This window comes from Gekko japonicus, unplaced genomic scaffold, assembly GCF_001447785.1.
Source record: "Gekko japonicus isolate JY-2015 unplaced genomic scaffold, Gekko_japonicus_V1.1 scaffold2156, whole genome shotgun sequence".
NCBI classification, from domain to species: Eukaryota; Metazoa; Chordata; class Lepidosauria; order Squamata; family Gekkonidae; genus Gekko; species Gekko japonicus.
This window is the reverse complement of record NW_015161467.1, coordinates 146,479-165,106: the sequence shown is the minus strand read 5'-3', so window position 1 is coordinate 165,106 and position 18,628 is coordinate 146,479. Positions and strand designations below refer to the sequence as shown.

General features: G+C 41.3%; 1 protein-coding gene across 1 annotated transcript; it reads right to left on the bottom strand.

The window, feature by feature from the left end:
• Positions 1 to 1,300: 1,300 nt before the first annotated feature.
• On the bottom strand, positions 1,301 to 17,069 carry NAF1 (nuclear assembly factor 1 ribonucleoprotein). Its single transcript, XM_015429124.1, has 8 exons — positions 16,453 to 17,069; positions 15,062 to 15,194; positions 13,261 to 13,354; positions 9,733 to 9,815; positions 4,273 to 4,433; positions 3,940 to 3,991; positions 3,278 to 3,371; positions 1,301 to 1,795 (listed from the first exon to the last, which is right to left on the bottom strand). The coding sequence occupies exons 1-8, from the start codon at positions 17,067 to 17,069 to the stop codon at positions 1,350 to 1,352; spliced, it is 1,680 nt and encodes a 559-aa protein (XP_015284610.1). The 3' UTR covers positions 1,301 to 1,349.
• Positions 17,070 to 18,628: the final 1,559 nt, after the last annotated feature.

Sequence of the window (18,628 nt, the reverse complement as noted above, 5' to 3'; positions counted from 1 at the left end):
TGGGGGCACCCTCTTTGGATGCCCCAGGAATTGGACCCCCTGGTCCAATCTTTTCAAAACTTTGGAGGTCTTTTGGGGAGAGGCTCCAGCAACTACAGTCCAAAGTTTGAGCCTCTACTTCAAACCCCCTCCCCCCCAGCAAACATTTCAGATTTTTGCCATTGACTTCAATGGCCCCATTGGATATAATGGACCCAAATTTTTCAGGAATTCCAAAAATGTTCAGATATCTATGCTTTACTGGTATAGATATTCAGGTTTTTTCGGGTTTCCTGAAAAAAATCGGGTTCAATATATCCAAATCTGAATTTTACCGAATATTTTTTACACACCCCTATAGTTAACTCTTTGATACAACTTGAAAGCAAGATGTGCTCAAACTTCAGATTTCACACACATCTTTTCCTATTATATAGCTTCTCATCTTAGTCTATTAAGAGACTCCCTTCTTCCATAAACTCTTAAAATCAAAGCCACATTTTCCTATTATATTAAGAAATTTAAGTTGCAATATGCCTCCTGCAGCTTCCATTTTATTAAATAAGATGCTAATCTTGAATAAGATGAAGACCTTATTCCTCTTTGAAGATCTTCATTGAAGATCTTATTCTCTGAAAATCTTCAAAACAGTTAATCTTTAAATAAGTTCAAAAGGGTCACCACTCCAGTACCATTAAAAAAGTCAAAGGCTAATTTTGCCATTATGCTTCATGCTTTGGGTACCAAATTAGGCAATAGTGCATAATTAAGGACTATTAAGTCCTATTTCTTTAAAAAGTACAACAAAAAGATACCCCAATGAACTCAAAGGGATCCAAAAAAAGATGTGCTTTGGCTGAACTATTTTTTCCTAGCCACAGGAATAGAAAACAATTTTTATAAACTAGCTATCACTTACAGAAGACAATTTTGACATTATATATGTTCAGAATTTTGACATTTATTCTTCTGAGGAAAATTTTTTCCTAACACAAAACAAAAAAACTAACCATCATATCATACACATTTGTTTAAAATGTCTGCAATATAAAAATGTACAGATTACAAAAATAAAGTTTCCAATAACATGGTTTAAATATGTACAGAATAGAAATGTAGTCATGTTTGAAGTCAAAATACTTCAATTAGCTACTTTATCAACATAAGCCATTATTAAACATACTACCAACTCTTATTCAGTTAAAGAAATGCCATCTGTTTGGAGGCCTTTTGATTGCCTACAAAATTATTTCTATTTAAGTTTGTATTTTCACACTCAATTGAACTTCTCAAGATGTTTAAAAAGAAATTGCAATACAGTGTTCAAATTTATCTTAAATTTTCCGGATCACTGCAAGTCAGAGCACAGACTAACGAGCATTATTATTGTTAGGAGGAGCAGTCGATGCAGGTGGCAGTGGAGGTGGCGGTGGTGGTGGTAGTGATAGCAATGCCAACAGTGGGTCATATGTATTCCGAACACAATCCTGAGGCCATCCCCAAGCTGGAGGTGGAGGTGGAAAGCGATATGCCTCATTACTAACTGTTCCAAACGATGGGGGAGGAAAGGAACACTGCTGCCTTCCAGGATGTCCCCTTCTTGGATGCTGAAAGAAAGCTGAAGGCTTCTGAAATTCTGTATACTCAGAACAGTAATGCTGTGGAGGTCTTGCTTGCTGCCTGAAGGAATACGAAGGAATCGGTGGACGAGGAAATCTACCCCTTGAAAAGGAGGGATTTAATCCTCCCCTAAGAGATCCACGTGAATAATTTGAAGAATGCTGTCCCCTGGGCTGATAATGATTTCCATTCTCATCTATCAAAGAAAAGAAATTAAATTACTAGGATGTTTGATGGTTCATATCTGTATGGAAAAAATCTATCTCCAACAAATCCCCATGTAAAATTTAGTGTTTTAAATCAGAATCCTTCCACTTGTCCCTAATCACTTGACTCACTGAGTCACAGTGGCAATTATCTTAAATGCACAACGTGTGAAGCTTAATTAACTCTGAAACTTCCCCACAGTTTTCTCCTCAACATTTACAGCCTCTAGCCCTAGAGACAGAGGAAACAAACCATCTTACAAGTCAACGCCACGGACATCAGTAAAGCCCTGTGAGGGAACTGAAGCATTTTATGGCAATGACGGCAAATCATTTAGGACCATGACTGATCCAGAAAAGTCAAGTGGAGAGACACCTATGAATAGTCCAAGTGTTCTGCTACCTTATTTGACCATAGTCAAATATTCCAAAAAGCCAGGATCCACATTCTTATTCGATTTAGCCATGGCCTTTATCTAACTGGCACGGTGCATGCAACTATGGAGACTAAGGTCACTTTTGGCTTCAATAAAGCAAAAAATCACCTCTGTTCACTTATTATTTACAATACTTATATCCTGCCTTTCTGCCTTCACAAGGGCCACCAAGGTGGCTAACAATTAAAAACATACATGATGAAAATCACATTTTAAAAGCGTTCAAATCAACTCCTCCTGCAAACCACATTGTTTAAAACAATTTAAAAACAAATTTAAAATATTTACAAAGACATAAAAACAGCAATTAAAACACTGGTCACGAAGGAAGGCTCACCTGCTGGCAGAAGATGGCAATAGAAGGGGACACACAAATCTCCCTTGGGGGAGAGTTCCAGAGCTTTGATGCCATGACCAAGAAAGCCCTCTCCCAGGGTGCCACCTGCCTAACCTCAGAAGGCAGGGGCACCAAAAGTTAGTCTTGCAGTAATGCTTCAAAAATAGTGAAAGAGCCCCTGATGAAGCCTGACAGTGAAACACACAAGGAATTTTTGGAAATTTTATTACTCAGGAAATTTAACTGAGTAATAAAATATATTTCACCTGATTTTGTACCATCGGCCTTGGCCTTATTTTTAATCTCCTGTGATGGGTGCATCTTTTTATTTTCTTGTTATCCTAGGAAGGTTCTCAATTTATGAAGATTACATAAAATTATTTGTATCTTGTCCTCACTTTCTTGCCCTCAACCCTCTATTCCATTGTTCTATCCAAAATCTGGATGCCTTTAGCACAGTACCGTTCAACAACGGCTTATGTCAATCTCGCATAGCTAGAGATATGAGGGATCTTCTTCTTCCACCAATTCCAGTCTTTCCATTCCATATTCAAACAATATTGTCTGAAATGTCACCATATAAAAGCTGCCTTAACTGCTAAATTTTGCAATGCATTATACTGATTTAGAGCATTCATCTTATACTCCAATTTGGTTTAAGGGTTCAATAGTAAACTTCCCTAATAGCATTCACTTACTAGATTCATTTTGTGATCGAAACTTCTTTCTTCTTTCAGATTTCTTTTGTTGTTTTGCTGCTTTCTCTTTTTCGTCATCACTAAAATCTAAAGCCTAGATCAAAACAAATCGAAGAAAACCCCAATGATTCCAAATGAATTATTTTATTAGCAATCAACAAGAAATATTAATCATGTACCCGGTACTTGGGAATCAGGTAAAATGGCCTCCACCGGTGCAAGATGCGAAAAGAAGCTGATTTTACCCATTCCTCCTTTCTGTTGTGATACATTTTATTTGCAAGGGTTTTTGAAGCAAAAGGCAAATTGTTTGGGGACTGTGGAGAAAGAGTCACTCTTAATTCTTCCTATGAACTTCAATCACTAGACTCAACCAAATAGCACAAAGATGTAGAGAGTAACTTAATAGGCTGGATCCAGCCAAATTTTCCCTCCATTTCACCAATTGCCCTGCTTACTACAGCCACCATTCCTCATAGCTTTTTAATGTGCAGGCCCCATGATCTTGAGCATAGCCCTTTTCGGTAGTCAGATGGGACCCCATCTTCCTTTTTCACCAGAAGTGTGGGCTGGTTCCAACATACAGATTTTATGCCAAGTATGCTTCTTAAACTGGAATCAGACCTTCAAGTGGGAAATCAGTACAAAAAGTATGTACTTGCCTCAGCTGGGGGCTCTTCATCATTCTTCCATGATGCATCAGATCCTTTCTCCCTAGCAGATTATGCAAAAACAGACATTATAGCACAGCTGCACCAGGCATTAGTGATCTCTGCAAATGGCTATTGCTCAATAATCTGAGGAAAGGCTAGGAAATGCATGCAACAGGAAAAGAGGACTAAGAAAGGACTGAACAGGCTGTGTGTGCATTTTCCATCTAGGTGCACAGTATCCATGCTGAAACTAATAGCAAAGAATAGCCACCTAAGTAACAACAGTTCTAAAGAGAAGAGAGTCTTTCAAGCGTAACAAACATTTGAAGAATCAAGACTTACTGTTTCATTTTTTCTGGAAATACATACTGAGTGAAGCTTTCAACCGATGGAGCAAAATACACATCATCATGTGCTTTAATACCTTTTGCTTCAATGTGCTCAGGACTGTTAAACTGTAGCGCATAAAAAGGGTGTGACACAGGGCCAAACACCTCAAACACCTGCAAAACAAAGGAGGTTAAGAGTTTCAATGATTATTACACAATCTCTCTTGAAAAGACAATTTGCCTGCTGTATTCCCTATAATACAATTAAGTCTGTTTTCCATGCAAGTTGACAAATAATAGACAATGTTCCTGGGAGAGAAGAGCTACAATCTCATTACAGAAGCTATTTTATATACAGAAGCTGTTGTATAGAGATTTGTGAAACTACGTACATTGCCTTCATACAGTACTGAAGCATATTTGTGCTCAATCTGGATGTTCATCTGAATCTTCCTCATTACTGCATACTGGACTCATCTACATTCCTGTTCCCACATAGTTCACAGGGGATGAGGAAAGGTGCCTATAACTATTTTAATAAATAATTAAAATGAAACACTGCATAGCTACAAGTCCAGGGAAGGTCTTTATATGTATGTAATTCCAGGAGAGACTGCAGAGTAATCTGAATGCCACCACCACATATCTGGCCCCTGCATACTAAGACTCTTATGATTATGACCACCATGCACACTGACAGCTGAATCATGCCTCAATCGAGGCTTCATGCCCCTGTATTCATTGGCACAAACACCTCTTAAGAGCCAAACTACAAGTGAGAAGTGAATTTTCAGAAGCAACTGTCATTCTTTAAAAAAAATTCTGCAAGGCCCTGATCTGGATCAGGCACTGGTGGCCCCAGAAGTTCTTGTTCTCCCCCCCACCCCATGCCACCTTTCAGGTGCAGAAACAGCCCTATTTGGGTACTTGAGAGGGTATGGGGGAGGAGAGAACAAGAGCTCCTGGGGCTGTCGTACCATGCACCTGATCTGGATTGGGCCTTGCAAAAACTTTTTAATTACCTTGTACTCAAGGGGAGGGGGAGGGGCTAGATGGATGAAGTACAAGGATTGCTAGTATGAATATAAAAGGAAGCAGTAATGAACACAGCAGGAGAATTGTGACTGGAGACTGTAGGTCAAAATTATTGGCATGTGAGGCAAATAATCAGCAAGGATAACTCATTCCCAGTGGCTAAGCCTGAAGGGGTGAAACCTCTGCTGTACAGAACTTCTCTATGGACTGAGTAGTAAGTAACTCCATAGGATGTCTGAATTAAGACTCTAGGAATGCTGTACCTAAGAATTCCTATGGAACTGTGTCTTTCTTTACAATCTTTCCTGCCCTGGTAACAAATATATGACTGGTCAATACCACAGCTGCCAGGCATTAATGCTCTATGCTATGTCTTGTTCTGGTGTGTCCAGTTGAGTATGAGTAAGGAAACTTGCTCCTAAGTGTAGGAGATGTAGTTTCTGGTTTGCCCATTTCCTTCTATTTCTGCACTTATCAATAGGTTGGTGGGCAAAAGAATGGTTTCACCATCTTAGAAGGATCCAAACCCATGACTACTGTTTGTCACATGGCCCATGAACTACTGTGGAGTTGACTAGGAAAACTTCTCAAACTGAGCAACTGTTTATCTTGTTGCTATTCCAGTGTCCCTCTCCGTTGCCTCACAAATGGCTCGATGCTCCTGAGGTTCCCATTCCTGACCCAAACCCTTGTGAGGAAGGGCTACTGGACATTCTACCAGAACTTGCTCAGCTAAGTGATCTACAGAGCCATGTGGCTACTGTGGCAGAAGTAATCATGTTTCCTTCCCTGTGTGTATCTGGAAAAAAGGAATATGGTTGCAGGAGGGATTTGAACTCACATCTATGTTCATCCCAAGGCTTTTCCCATACATGCCGTACTCCTGTGTATAGGAAGGGTACCATGTTCTGCATGTAACTGGCAGTGGGCTACGGTCAAGAGGTATATGGCTGTATCAAGCTACTCTTAGCTTGGCCACTGATGTAAGTTTTTCAAAATATGACAATCTGAAAAAATTCCAGATAACTTCTGATAAAGGATCTGATACCCTAAATTAAGAAGAGGAGATTGGATTTATACCCCGCCCTTCACGCGGAGTCTCAGACTGGCTTACAAACTCCTTTCCCTTCCCCTCCTCACAACAGACACCCTGTGAGGAAGGTGGAGCTGAGAGAGCTCTGACAGAGACTGCTCTTTTTCAAGAACAGCTCTTATCAGAACTACGGCTTGCCCAAGGTCATCCAGCCAGGTGCAAGCGGTGGAGTGGGGAATCAAACCCGGTTCTCCCAGATTAGAGTCCGCACACTTAACCACTACACCAAAACCACTACACCTCCAGATACCATCTCTAAAATGGAAGATCATCATTTGTAACCATCCTGAAGCACTTTATTTTGTATATATTGTAATTGTGTGTTTTATCTTGTTTTATATATTGGCATGCGTGCCTTGTTGCTAGCCGCCCTGAGCCCGCTTGGCGGGAAGGGCGGTCTATAAATTAAAGTAAATATAAAAGGTAATCAAACTTTTATAGGCACTTAGCAGTGGCTTTGCTAATTTTCCTCCCTTGTGTGTCTCCACTTGTTCCTTCTAATAGCACTTGGGGTTCTCCTTCCCACTCCTGATAGAGGGCTGGTTTGGTGTTCCTGGCTGAAAGGGAACAGTGTAGTACAGTGGTGTTTTTATCTCCTTCTTACAATCTATCCATCTAGCGCTGCTCATACAGCTATCACCTTAAGCAGAAATTGGAACCAAAGAAAATATTTTAAAAGACCTTAGTATTATTTCTCTTATATTTGATTATTACACCTATGAATTTTGCCACTGAGAGGGTGACACGATCATTGGTATCCGATAGTAGCCATGGCACCTGGGCTCACACATTTAGCAGTTCCATATCTTTAAGTAAAGGGGTGACTAAATCAGCCCTCAACTCATCGAGTTTAGGGCACTCCATAATCATATGTTCAATGGTTTCGATTGTATGATATGAGCATCTGCATGTTCTGTTAGAGTATGATACTTTATTATATCTGCCCTCCGAGGGAAGAACGTTCAGTCTTGCCAAAGTAAAAGCTCTTCTTAGTTTTGGGACTGTCAATTGATAAAAATATTTTGGCAGTTGCATCGGGAGGGCAATTCCCAAATGAAGTGTTGACCCTTCTTACAATATATGGGAAAGTGTTTTGGGGCGTGTGTGTGTGAAAAATTAGCTTGGGCAATGCAGAATAATATAAAGGTTGGTTTATACTAATTTCTTGTCCCTTCTTTCCCCCCTTTAACTGATGTTTAGCCGCTTTCATTATTACCTTGCCTTTTTGAGAACAATGAATATGCATCTTCTTTTGTCACCAAGTGATTTTTTTCCTGCATGGGAATCAAACCCGGATCTCCCAGATCAGAGTCCACGCACTTAACCACTACACCAAAATTAAGCATAATATGATTTAGCATTCTGATTTTATTTTGAGGTTTGTTCACTAAATATAGTTCATATTGGGCTGGATACGGCCAGCATCTTCAATCTATCTCACCCAATTCTATTCTTTACTACAGCCCTTGTTCTCATGGCTTTTGTCCACCCAAGTCTCATGATCCCTAGCACTGCACTTCTGGTGGTCAAAATGGACCACCTCCTCCCTTTCTCAGCAATGCAAAAGCTGACTGGGGCCAACCAATAAATTTTATGTCCCAACAGCAACAAGTACAACTAAAATATTTGATGAGAAGAAAAAAAATCTTGTGACTTTATATTAAAACAAGTGCAAAGCTTTATATGAAAATTATGTTTATTATAAAAGGTAAAGGTTCCCTTGCTCGAAAGCCAGTCGAATCCGACTCTAGGGTTGCGGTGCTCATCTCAGTTTCAAAGCCGAAGAGCCAGCGCTGTCCGAAGACATTTCCGTGGTCATGTGGCCGGCATGACTAAACACCAAGGCGCACGGAACGCTGTTACCTTCCCACCGAAGTGGTACCTGTTTATCTACTTGCAATTTCTTGCTTTCGAACTGCTAGGCTGGCAGGAGCTGGAACTAGAGACGGGAGCTCACTCCGTCATGCGGCACCCGGGTCTTGAACTGCTGAACTACCGACTTTCCACAGCCTGCAGTTCAGCGTCTTAACCACTTGAGCCACTGCAGCTCCTTATGTTTGTTATAGTAATCACTTAAAAAACCTATTAAAACAATACTGAACGAACCAATGTGGTGCAGTAGTTAGAGCACTGGACTGGATCTAGGAGTCCTAGATTTCATTCCCCACCCTACCATGGAAGTTTGCTGGGTGACCTTCAGCCAGTCAAGCACTCCAGCCTAAGCTACCTCATAGGGTTGCTCTGAGGATACAATGGAGGAGGGGAGAATGTCATAAATCACTCCAGGTCCCCACTGGGGAGAAAAGTGGGATATAAATGAAGCAAAATAATTACATAAATAATTAAATGTAAGAAAAAGATTGATGGCAATGAAAAATGCTGACACTAGTTTTGGCACACCCAAAGAAGTGTTCACAACATGCTGTAGATGTGGTTGTCCACCCATCTCTTTCAAAAGAACTCAGATGTTGTCTGTGGAAGTCACTAGGACTCCTCATGACTTGCATTACTACATAATGCTCTATCCTATTAAATCAAAATTAAAGCTAAATTTTTTATGTGTATGTCTCCTCTCACGGTGGAAGGGACATTGTAATCATGCATCAGGTAACTTCATAACATGATTTTTTCTTTGAATTAAAATATAGATAACGGTTCTCTTCCTTCACCACTGATTTATCACTAGTAAGACATATATGTACTCTCTCACACAATTCCTACAGAAATCACCTGAAAAACATTAAAATGCCAATCCTGCATAATATTAAACTGGCAACGGCATCCATTCAACTGGACAACAAAAAATTAGGAATTGAATATTTTCTACATAAAAATATAGAACTGAAAAAATTACCATTTCACTTCTTTAATCTCAGGAGTGTCAACAACAAAACATGCCATGGACTCTGGTGCAATTGCTATACTCTCTGCACCTCAGCATGAGGACTCTGATTTACTTCTTGTCTCTGCTGAGCAGGCACAGGATACTGACTAGCAACTCTGGCATCTTAGACTCAAGGTGCCTAACAAATTAGCTTTTGTACTACATCTGAGGAACAGCATTCATTCCCTCCAACGCACCATGCCACGTCACTTTCACAAGTTAAACACATGCATTACCTTCCAGAAGAAGCTGTTGCTTACCATGTAATACATCAGGATAATGCCTTTATGCTATTAACATTTGCACCTCTTTAGTTAAGTTTTTTTGTTTTTAAAATCCCATCCAGACAGGCAAATGGTTTTAGATACATTACTACACATGCAAAACTATAAGACTTATACACAAGAATATTAGGAGAAAGATGGGCTATTAATACTTAAACAAATATAAATAATCCTCACCTTTCCTATTGAATAATGATCTTGTTTGAAAAGCACACTGTCCTCATTAACTGGCGGGAGCCCTTTAAGTGATTCAACAATAACTAAAAAAAAAATAAACAAAGTTGATTTTTCCCCCCAAATACCTTCAAAGGGAACTCAAGTTTAACAATCACACTTACTAGAGACAGTTATTTAAACGACTGCTTTAAACTACAATACAACTACAGTAATGGACATAGCATATTATTAGAGCTTATTTTCATGGATGAGAGCAACTCAAATATTTCAATCCCAATATTTCTATAAATTGTAAGTAGCTCTAATTTAAGCGGTTTTTCTTTACTTCCTCCGGCTGGGCTGATCATACTGTGGAGCTACAGTCTGGCAAACTCCCCCCCTCACAATTTTATTTTTTTTAATTATATTCAGAATAAAGAATACTACTATGACAAAGCTTAATAGAGAATATTACTGTAGCTTGTTTCAGTGCATTCTCTGATGCTGTAGTAGCTTTTAGACAGAGAACCTATGATCAAAATTTTGAAAGATGTACATTGCAATCTTATGCAGGCACTTCAGCTTTGATTTCAATGGTTTTAGACTGGAGTAACTGCACTGTAAACCAGTCAACTTTCTACATTTGCTTATGGTTGGTTACTGCTACAACTGATGTTTCTATAAATTGGACTACGCTTTAGCAAAAATAAAGTTATTAGATGATTGTCAGATCACCACCGCTCTCCACTTACACCTGACTAGGGTAGTATAATTGGAGAATCTCAGATCAATGCCCTCAAAGAAACAACTGTATCACCATTACAAAACTTCACTGTAAGAGCAAAATGATGAATGGTGCCTAATATGCTAACCATGGATGTCTTGCTGACCTATCATATAGTGTTCTGACAAAAACTTCAGGCCAAGCACCTGACAGACATGAAACAAGAAATAAAAAACAGTCAAAACCTAAAGAATAACCAGAAATTGCATGATTTTAAACATCAATAATAACAATGTATATGTTAATTATTCAAAAAAGAACTAATAGTCATTGCTAAGGAGGAACACTCATTTCTAATAGTAATACAAGTGTCTCCTGAAAGGAAGTTATTCGATCCGAGGCAGTATAATATCCAAATATTCAGTTATATGCCCCTTTACAAACCTCAGAGGGCAGCAGGATCAGCCCAGGTCCACCTTTATCACAGAGACATAACCTGAAGCAAATATAATGGGAAATCCTTTTGCCATAGGTCCTCATCAGCACAAGGCTACACTGATGATGGGCACCAAAAGTCTAATGATTTTTCACTCTCTGCCCTGCTCCTTATTTACAGCACTATATTTTATACCATCAACTTAAAAATACATAAAACCAACACTGAGCAGAGCTAATATGTACTATATTTTAACAAGACAGTCTTCATTTTCTCTCACACACACTTTTTCAGGCAGGACTCATTCATTCACATCTGTGCATTTTTCATCTTCCATTTCATAGCCAGCTATGCAGCTTTTACATTTGCCAGGACCTTCTCCTGTGTACTCTAAACAGCTAATAAGATGCAATTGTAATAAGTGGAGAAATGGTTCAAAGATGGGTGTGTTAATGACGGGCCAAAAGATATTCATATGTAAGAGAAACCTGGAATTACTATTTTTGAATAGATTTTGTTATGATAAAAAGATGCAAAATGAACTAACAGTTTTTATACCAGTTTAGTGTAGTGGTTAAGTGTGTGGACTCTAATCTGGGAGAACCGGGTTTGATTCCCCACTCCTCCACTTGCAGCTGCTGGATGACCTTGGGCAAGCCATAGTTCTTGTCAGAGCTGTTCTCTCAAGGACAGCTCTGGAAAAAGCTCTCTCAGCCCCACCTACCTCGCAGGATGTCTGTTGTGGGGAGGGGAAGGGAAAGGAGTTTGTAAGCCGCTCTGAGACTCTGAGTGAAGGGCAGGGTATAAATCCAATCACTTCTCTTCTTATACATTTTAAGGAGACATTTCAAGTACAGATAGATAGTGTCTGAAGTTATGTTAGCCAAGAATGTGCATCTTTATCAAGTGGGACCATTAGCTAATGAGCATGAAGTGGCTAGTGCGGCATTATGCCAATGGAAGGAAAGTCCAAGCCACATTATCTTCCTTTATGGAAATGCGACTTAGGCCTAATTGTCACTGAAATGGTAAACTTATGTGTGGAGTCTATCACTTTGGGCTGCATTTGAGGTATCGCTGAAACAATGCAGCTGTCCCCTCATTAAGCACAACGTTCCTGTACACAGAAACATGTATGTCAAGGAGAAGGCTATACTACTATTCAGTCTAGTTTCCTATATGCCGGGATTAGCTATGTATAGAGGAAAATGATATCATGTGATCCATCAGCTGCAATATAAAGTGGTACGGACCAAAGGTTTGCTACCTATGAAAGTTAGAGAAAGAATAGCTATTTACTGCAAAAAACATAACAGCCCCAAAGCAAATTGTTTTAAAGTTTTTGTGCAATAAAACATTTCTAGAGTCAGGCACCATGGAGAGCACTGACTGCCAAGACTCCAATCAGCATACTTCACAGAAACAAGAGTAAGCTCTGTTACTACCAAACATCCACAGTTAACAAGCGTCATCTGGAATCAACTGCCAATTTGTTTAACATTCAGCATCTGAAATATTACTTCTGATTGGCCTCTGCCAAAGGAAAACCACACATTCTTGCTAGCATTAATTAGTTCCTAATTATGCAATTCAAACACTCTCTCCTACACTGGAGCCACACAAAGCTAGAGGAACCATTCACTTTGTTAAAGCTTTATCTATTCAGCTCTCAAGAATCTCTCTACACTTCAGTTTCTCAGCTGAGTAGTCCATGTGACCTTCAGATGACCTTTTCATCTAGCATGTAGGCTTTTTGTATTGCAACTGAACAAAAAAGCGAAGACTCATAAGGGAAAAGAGAGCTGTTGGTATTTTAGTGAAGAGGCTTTGCTAGAAACAGCCTGTACATTCTTTGAAATTAAAACTGATAAACTGGATCACACCGTTCTAAACGGCTGTGAGTCATGCAGTGGGGTGGGGGGATATTCCCTATATTAAGTGTTTTAAATTAGGAATCGTAAATCACTTTGGGAGCTATCATCAAGCCTCTAGGTAACAGCATTTTGAGTAAGGCATACAGGAATAAAATGGACAAACAAGTATGAGAGAGTCTGGTCAGGGTTAAACTTTGTTGTACATGGCATAATTCTCATGAAGGCTGGAAAACAAAGCAGAAGACACCTAACAAATCTGAGGGGCAGTGGCATGAGACAGTGTGTCCGGATGCCTGTACAGGAATCATATGACAAAAAAGTTTAGGATAGATTGGCACAGAGTGCTTTAGGGCTTCTGAGAAGAGCCAAGTGTGTCTATTAGCAGAGGTTATACTCACTCCTCAGCCTTATCAACACTGTATTACACTCATCCTCACATTCAGTAACTAACTTCCACACAAACTGCAAGTGAGACACTCATGAGAAAATGACTAACACATGCACCCTTGGCTTACCTAAGTTGTCAACAATGCTGGAAACTTTCCCAAAGGGCACCAGTTCAACAGATTCTGGCAGAAAGATTGTCAGATCTTCAACAGGAAGTGACTTCTGTTTGATGCAAAATGTATTTTCATTCCAAAGCACCACTACTACTGCTCATCATAAAATAATATTCACAGTTGTTTGTGCAGTGTGCACCAAAATCTACAATGTGCTGTTGACTGCTCACATCATTTCCAATATTAGCTAAGCGTAAGGACCATGGATGGACAAACACTATGTCTAACTGAGAGGAAGTAAGGTAGGAGATTAACACCAAACTACCACAGGGCAAGTAATGGCCTGTTTGCTTCCCTTAAACCTAGGGCAGTGATGGCGAACCTTTTAGAGACCGAGTGCCCAAACTGCGACCACTAATTTATCGCAAAGTGCCAACACGGCAATTTAACCTGAAAACTGAGGTTGTACTTTAGAAAAAACAACTCATACCTTAACTTAAGATGGTTCAAACAAAGTAAGGAAAGCAATCCCAAATGCTTTCATTTACTTACAATTATTTGGCAGAGAATTCAACACTTTAATGATGGTCTGGGCCTGGCTGGGGCGATGGCACATGTGCCCACAGAGAGGGCTCTGAGTGCCACCTCTGGCCCCCATGCCATAGGTTCGCCACCACTGACATAGGGCCTTATGGAGGAGGAAAAGAGAAGACATCCTCAGTGTACACACATCACATGTGGAATTTTTCCTTTGCCTCCTCCCCTATCATTTGAACTGCAAGCGGGAATGGTTGCAAAGGAGACTGCCTATTTTCAGTTTAAAGAATCACAAGGAGGGAACTATCAGAGAAGAGTTACCACTGAATCTACATCCCATGTCCTTTAGGATGTACTAATGCAGCACTGAGAAGTGTCACTGGTGAAGGAAGGAATTTGATTCAGAGGAAATGTGTTATGCAGGCTTAACTGCCACCTCACTTGGGATCATTTAACTGGCAGTTCTACCTTCTTAAGAAGTTTATCACTGCTCCAACATTTCAAAAGAGGCCATTTGGGAAGAGTGTGTGTGTTAAATTCCACTAGGGGGGGGAGGAAACACAGGGGTTGGAGCAGAAAATAGTTAGATGTCATTTGAGTTGCCACAAGTTTCTGATCATTCCTAAATGTCTTAAGCAACTGTTATACATATTTCTATATAACATGCAGCTGGATCCTAAGATGCAGATGCAGCAATAGGTTTCAAGCATTTTCTAAGACATTTTTGGAGATTTGGGAAACTACACATAGTGATCATAGGACACTCAGAAACTAATAAAATTACAGATTAACAAGTAGGTAAACTTATGAATAAAAATCAACAAAGCCAAGTATCAAAACTCATCTTATATAGCAATGTTCTCTGAATCAAGTTTCTTCCTTCACCAGTACCTCTCTCCAATCACACATGAAAGGGAAAATTCCATTTCAAACCCTTCTGCTGAAATACTAAATGTAGTGGGGGAAGCGAAAATACTTGGGAGAGAATAGGCAGAAAAAGCCTTCCTGTACCCAATGACCCTCCTCTTCCAAACACCCCTCTTCAGCATAGTTTTAAATTGTCTTTTTTTTCCAGCTGAACTCAAACTGGAAGACTACAGCAGACAGAAAAACAGATTAGGGGATAAGTACCTACAGAAAAAATTACACACCTTTCACTTCCTTTCAAGCGCTCCTCTACCCGCATATTCCAAATGTCTCAATAAATACCAGCTTGAGAAGCTAATGTTTGATTTGATTCTATGGTAATGATGCAAAGAATGTTCTTTGAGATACTTACTTCAGATACTTCTTTTCCCCCAACACTCTGAGAGTCTGCATCATTCTTACATTGCCGGTCATCTTCCTCAAATACCACTGGAGAACAGGAAGAAGTTGAAGAGACAGAAGAGGAACTGTCTGTATCAGTATCACTGCATAAAAAGTAAAATTTTACCCATTTTCAGCTTACATTCTCGTTTAACGTCTCAGACATAAAATATGGATCCTCTTACAGAGGAAGAAGGTTTGCTGGGTAATGACCAGGGTCTACACATTTTGCCTGGCCTTGGTAGACAGCCAAAAGTTGGTGCTTACCACTAACCATGCCCTTCAAAAGAAAGTAGCAACATTTTGATTTAAATAACTGCTGAATTTAACAGATGCACTTTCCCTGCCTCCTCCCCAGTAGGAACAGGAGTGAGGGAGAAAACAAGATGCTGGTTTTGCCTCCTCCTCCCCAACAAATCAAGCCTCTAGGCTCTGAAGATGGGCAGGGCCTTTCACTAGTATAAAACATGTACTCATGAGTGGCAAGTGCAGTTTGCAGATCCCAGATAATGATCCCTTCTTACAACAAGAAGATACAGCATCCAGAGCTAAAATAAAAGGTGCACAAAAAGCAACTGTTCATTGAACAAACTACTGTTCAATATGTTGGATATTAACTCTTGACTCTCACAATGCAAACATCTGTGTAAAAAGTAAGCACACCTAGGCAAGTGCTGACACAGCACATTTTTGCAAGGGGGAGACAAACCCAGATTATGCTAGTAACAGTAACATACAAAATTAAAAAACGGCTGCCTCAAATACCACTGCATATTATTACAACAGCCCTTAATAATTTGCCAGCATCCACGTAAAGAGAGTTCAGTGGTAGGACCTACAGCTATGTAAACAGCATAGGCTAGTTTATATGAGAAACAGCAACAGCCTTAATCCCTATATAAATTGATAACAAAGTGAGTTGACTTCACCAAATGACACAAACGAAACTTGTATTTCGCTCTACAAGCCAATCTGCACACAACAGGTTTAGGAGACCTGAACACAGAACACCTGCCTTGAGACTTCCAAAACAAAGAGCATCTGGATGTCAAATGGCAAAGCTTTAACAACTGCCTGCTTCTACTAGATCCGTGGAAGCTGGAATCAGCGTCGTCGGGGCTTGCATCTCTGCAACAGCGATAAGGAGTCCTTCTTCATGGTCCACGGGGTCACGTAAGGCCTCGGTATCCTCTGCCAACAGCCGCAAGCAAACCAAACTTTGAGGCAAAGTTTTCACCGTTGTCGTTAACACGCACCAACTGGAGCTGCGTGTTGTTCTCCAGAAACGCAAAAGGGAAGAAACACGGTCCCTGCTCTCCGAACAAGTCCCAAGAAGCGTTAATTAGGGAGGCAGTTACCCACCTCTCGGATTCCGTGGAAGCGCTGCCGCCTTCGTCCACCGACGGTTCCTTCTTCAGGGCGAAAACATCCCCGGGGCCCTGGCCTTGCCCCTCCGGGCCCGGAGAGGCCAGCCGAACCTGCGCCGCCCCCTCGCCAGGGCCTCCTGCCAAGCCCAGACTAGAGGAGGGGCCACTGAGATCTAAGGGCGGCGGCGGCGCCCCTTCCTCCGGACCAGGCAGGCCCTCTCCTTCTGCGGGTGCCGGGGAGTCCTGGCTCCGCTTCTCGCCTCGTCCAGCGCCCGGGTCTCCGCCCGCAACGCAAACCGCTCTCGGCCACGTGCAGTCACGAGGGAAGGCGGATCCGTTCATGGGAGTCGAGTCCGTGGCGGGGACCTCCAGGAGGCCCGGAATTTGTCCATCAACGGTGCCTCCAGCAGGGACAGCCGCGGAGGGCCCCGCCTCCCCCGCCTGAAGATGCCCTTCGGTTGCCGCTCCACCAGCCCCGCTCCGCCCCTGGGGGGCCGTCTGTCCCACCTCCGAGAGGGTCGAAACGTTTTCCTCCGCCACGCTGCAGCTCCCCTCGGGACCCGCCGCCTCAGCTGCGACGCTCAACGTCTCTAGCTGCTCCGCCACTTCCATCCCCGCCGAGCCCGAGGACACCTCACCACACCACGCGGGCAGCGATCACAACTTCACCGGGCGCCGCTACTTCCGCTTCCGTCCAAACAGAAGAGCAGACTGCGCATGCGTAGAAAGGCTGCCGCTCTTGGTTCTCATTCTCTTGCTCTGTACTACGACTTTGTATGCGAGTGCAGATACAAAAGCAGCACTAGGAGGGTGCCTTAATTACCCAAGTGCTCCGATTACCTGATTTTTAAATATTGTCTTTTGATCTGCAACTGACAAATAATTAAGAGTTAAATGTAATAATCACAAAAATAAAGTACAGTAAAAAAAGCAAGACTGAGTAGGAGAAATTTCAACAGAGCTACCATAAAAAACCTTTGTTGCTGTTCAGTCGCACAGTCAAGTCTGACTCTTTGCGACCCCATGGACTGCATCATGCAAGACCCTCCTGTCTTCCGTGGAGTGGGAACCCTAATCATCTTGCTCACCCTCTTCTGCACTTTTTCCAGCTCTGTGAGATATGATGACCAGAACTGTGCACAGTATTCCAAATGAGGCTGCATCATGGATCTATAAAAGGTAAAGGTAAAGGTTCCCTTGCTTGAAAGCTAGTCGAATCCAACTCTAGGGTTGCGGTGCTCATCTCCGTTTCAAAGCCAAAGAGCCAGCGCTGTCCGAAGACGTTTCCGTGGTCATGTGGCCGGCATGACTAAACACCAAGGCGCACGGAACGCTGTTACCTTCCCACCGAAGTGGTACCTATTTATCTACTTGCAATTTTCTTGCTTTCGAACTGGTAGGTTGGCAGGAGAATTAATAGTTATACCTACGTATTTAATATTAATAGTTATATTGTATATTTTTATATGTGTATGTTTGGTGGGGTGTGCATAGGATATATTAGCCATGTGGCTCTTTTGGTTGATGATACTTGCTAGTGTGACTCTGCATGAGCCACAGAGTGAATGTTGCTGGTATAACAGCTAAATAGCATCTTAGAGACCAACAAGATATTTTGGGTATAACCTTTCAAGAGTCAAAGCTCCCTTCATCAAATGTCTGGACTTGAATCTAGCTGTTCTACTGAATACCAACACAGCTACTCTCTGAAAATATTGCTGGTATAGGGTTAAAGTTTTTAGAGTGCTCAGTGATGTTGCTTATTTGATTAGTTTATGTATCTTTTTGTGTTTTTGATCTTTGTCAGTCTGGCTGTGGCACCGATACAACTGTTATGTATGGAATGAAATGAATGTATATAGAGCTTGAGTCTGATGCAAGATATTGTAAACCAACCTATCAGAACCAGGGAAGTTCTGGAGGGAAACAAACTGATTGGTCTTTATGTACAGAATATGAAGAAGAAGAGATTGGATTTATACCCCCCCTTCACTTGGAGTCTCAGAGCGGCTTACAAACTCCTTTCCCTTCCCCTCCCCACAACAGACACCCTGTGAGGTGGGTGGGGCTGAGAGAACTCTGACACAAACTGCTCTTTTTCAAGGACAGCTGTGCCAGAGCTTGTGACTGACCCAAGGTCACATCAGCAGGTGCAAGTGGAGGAGTGGGGA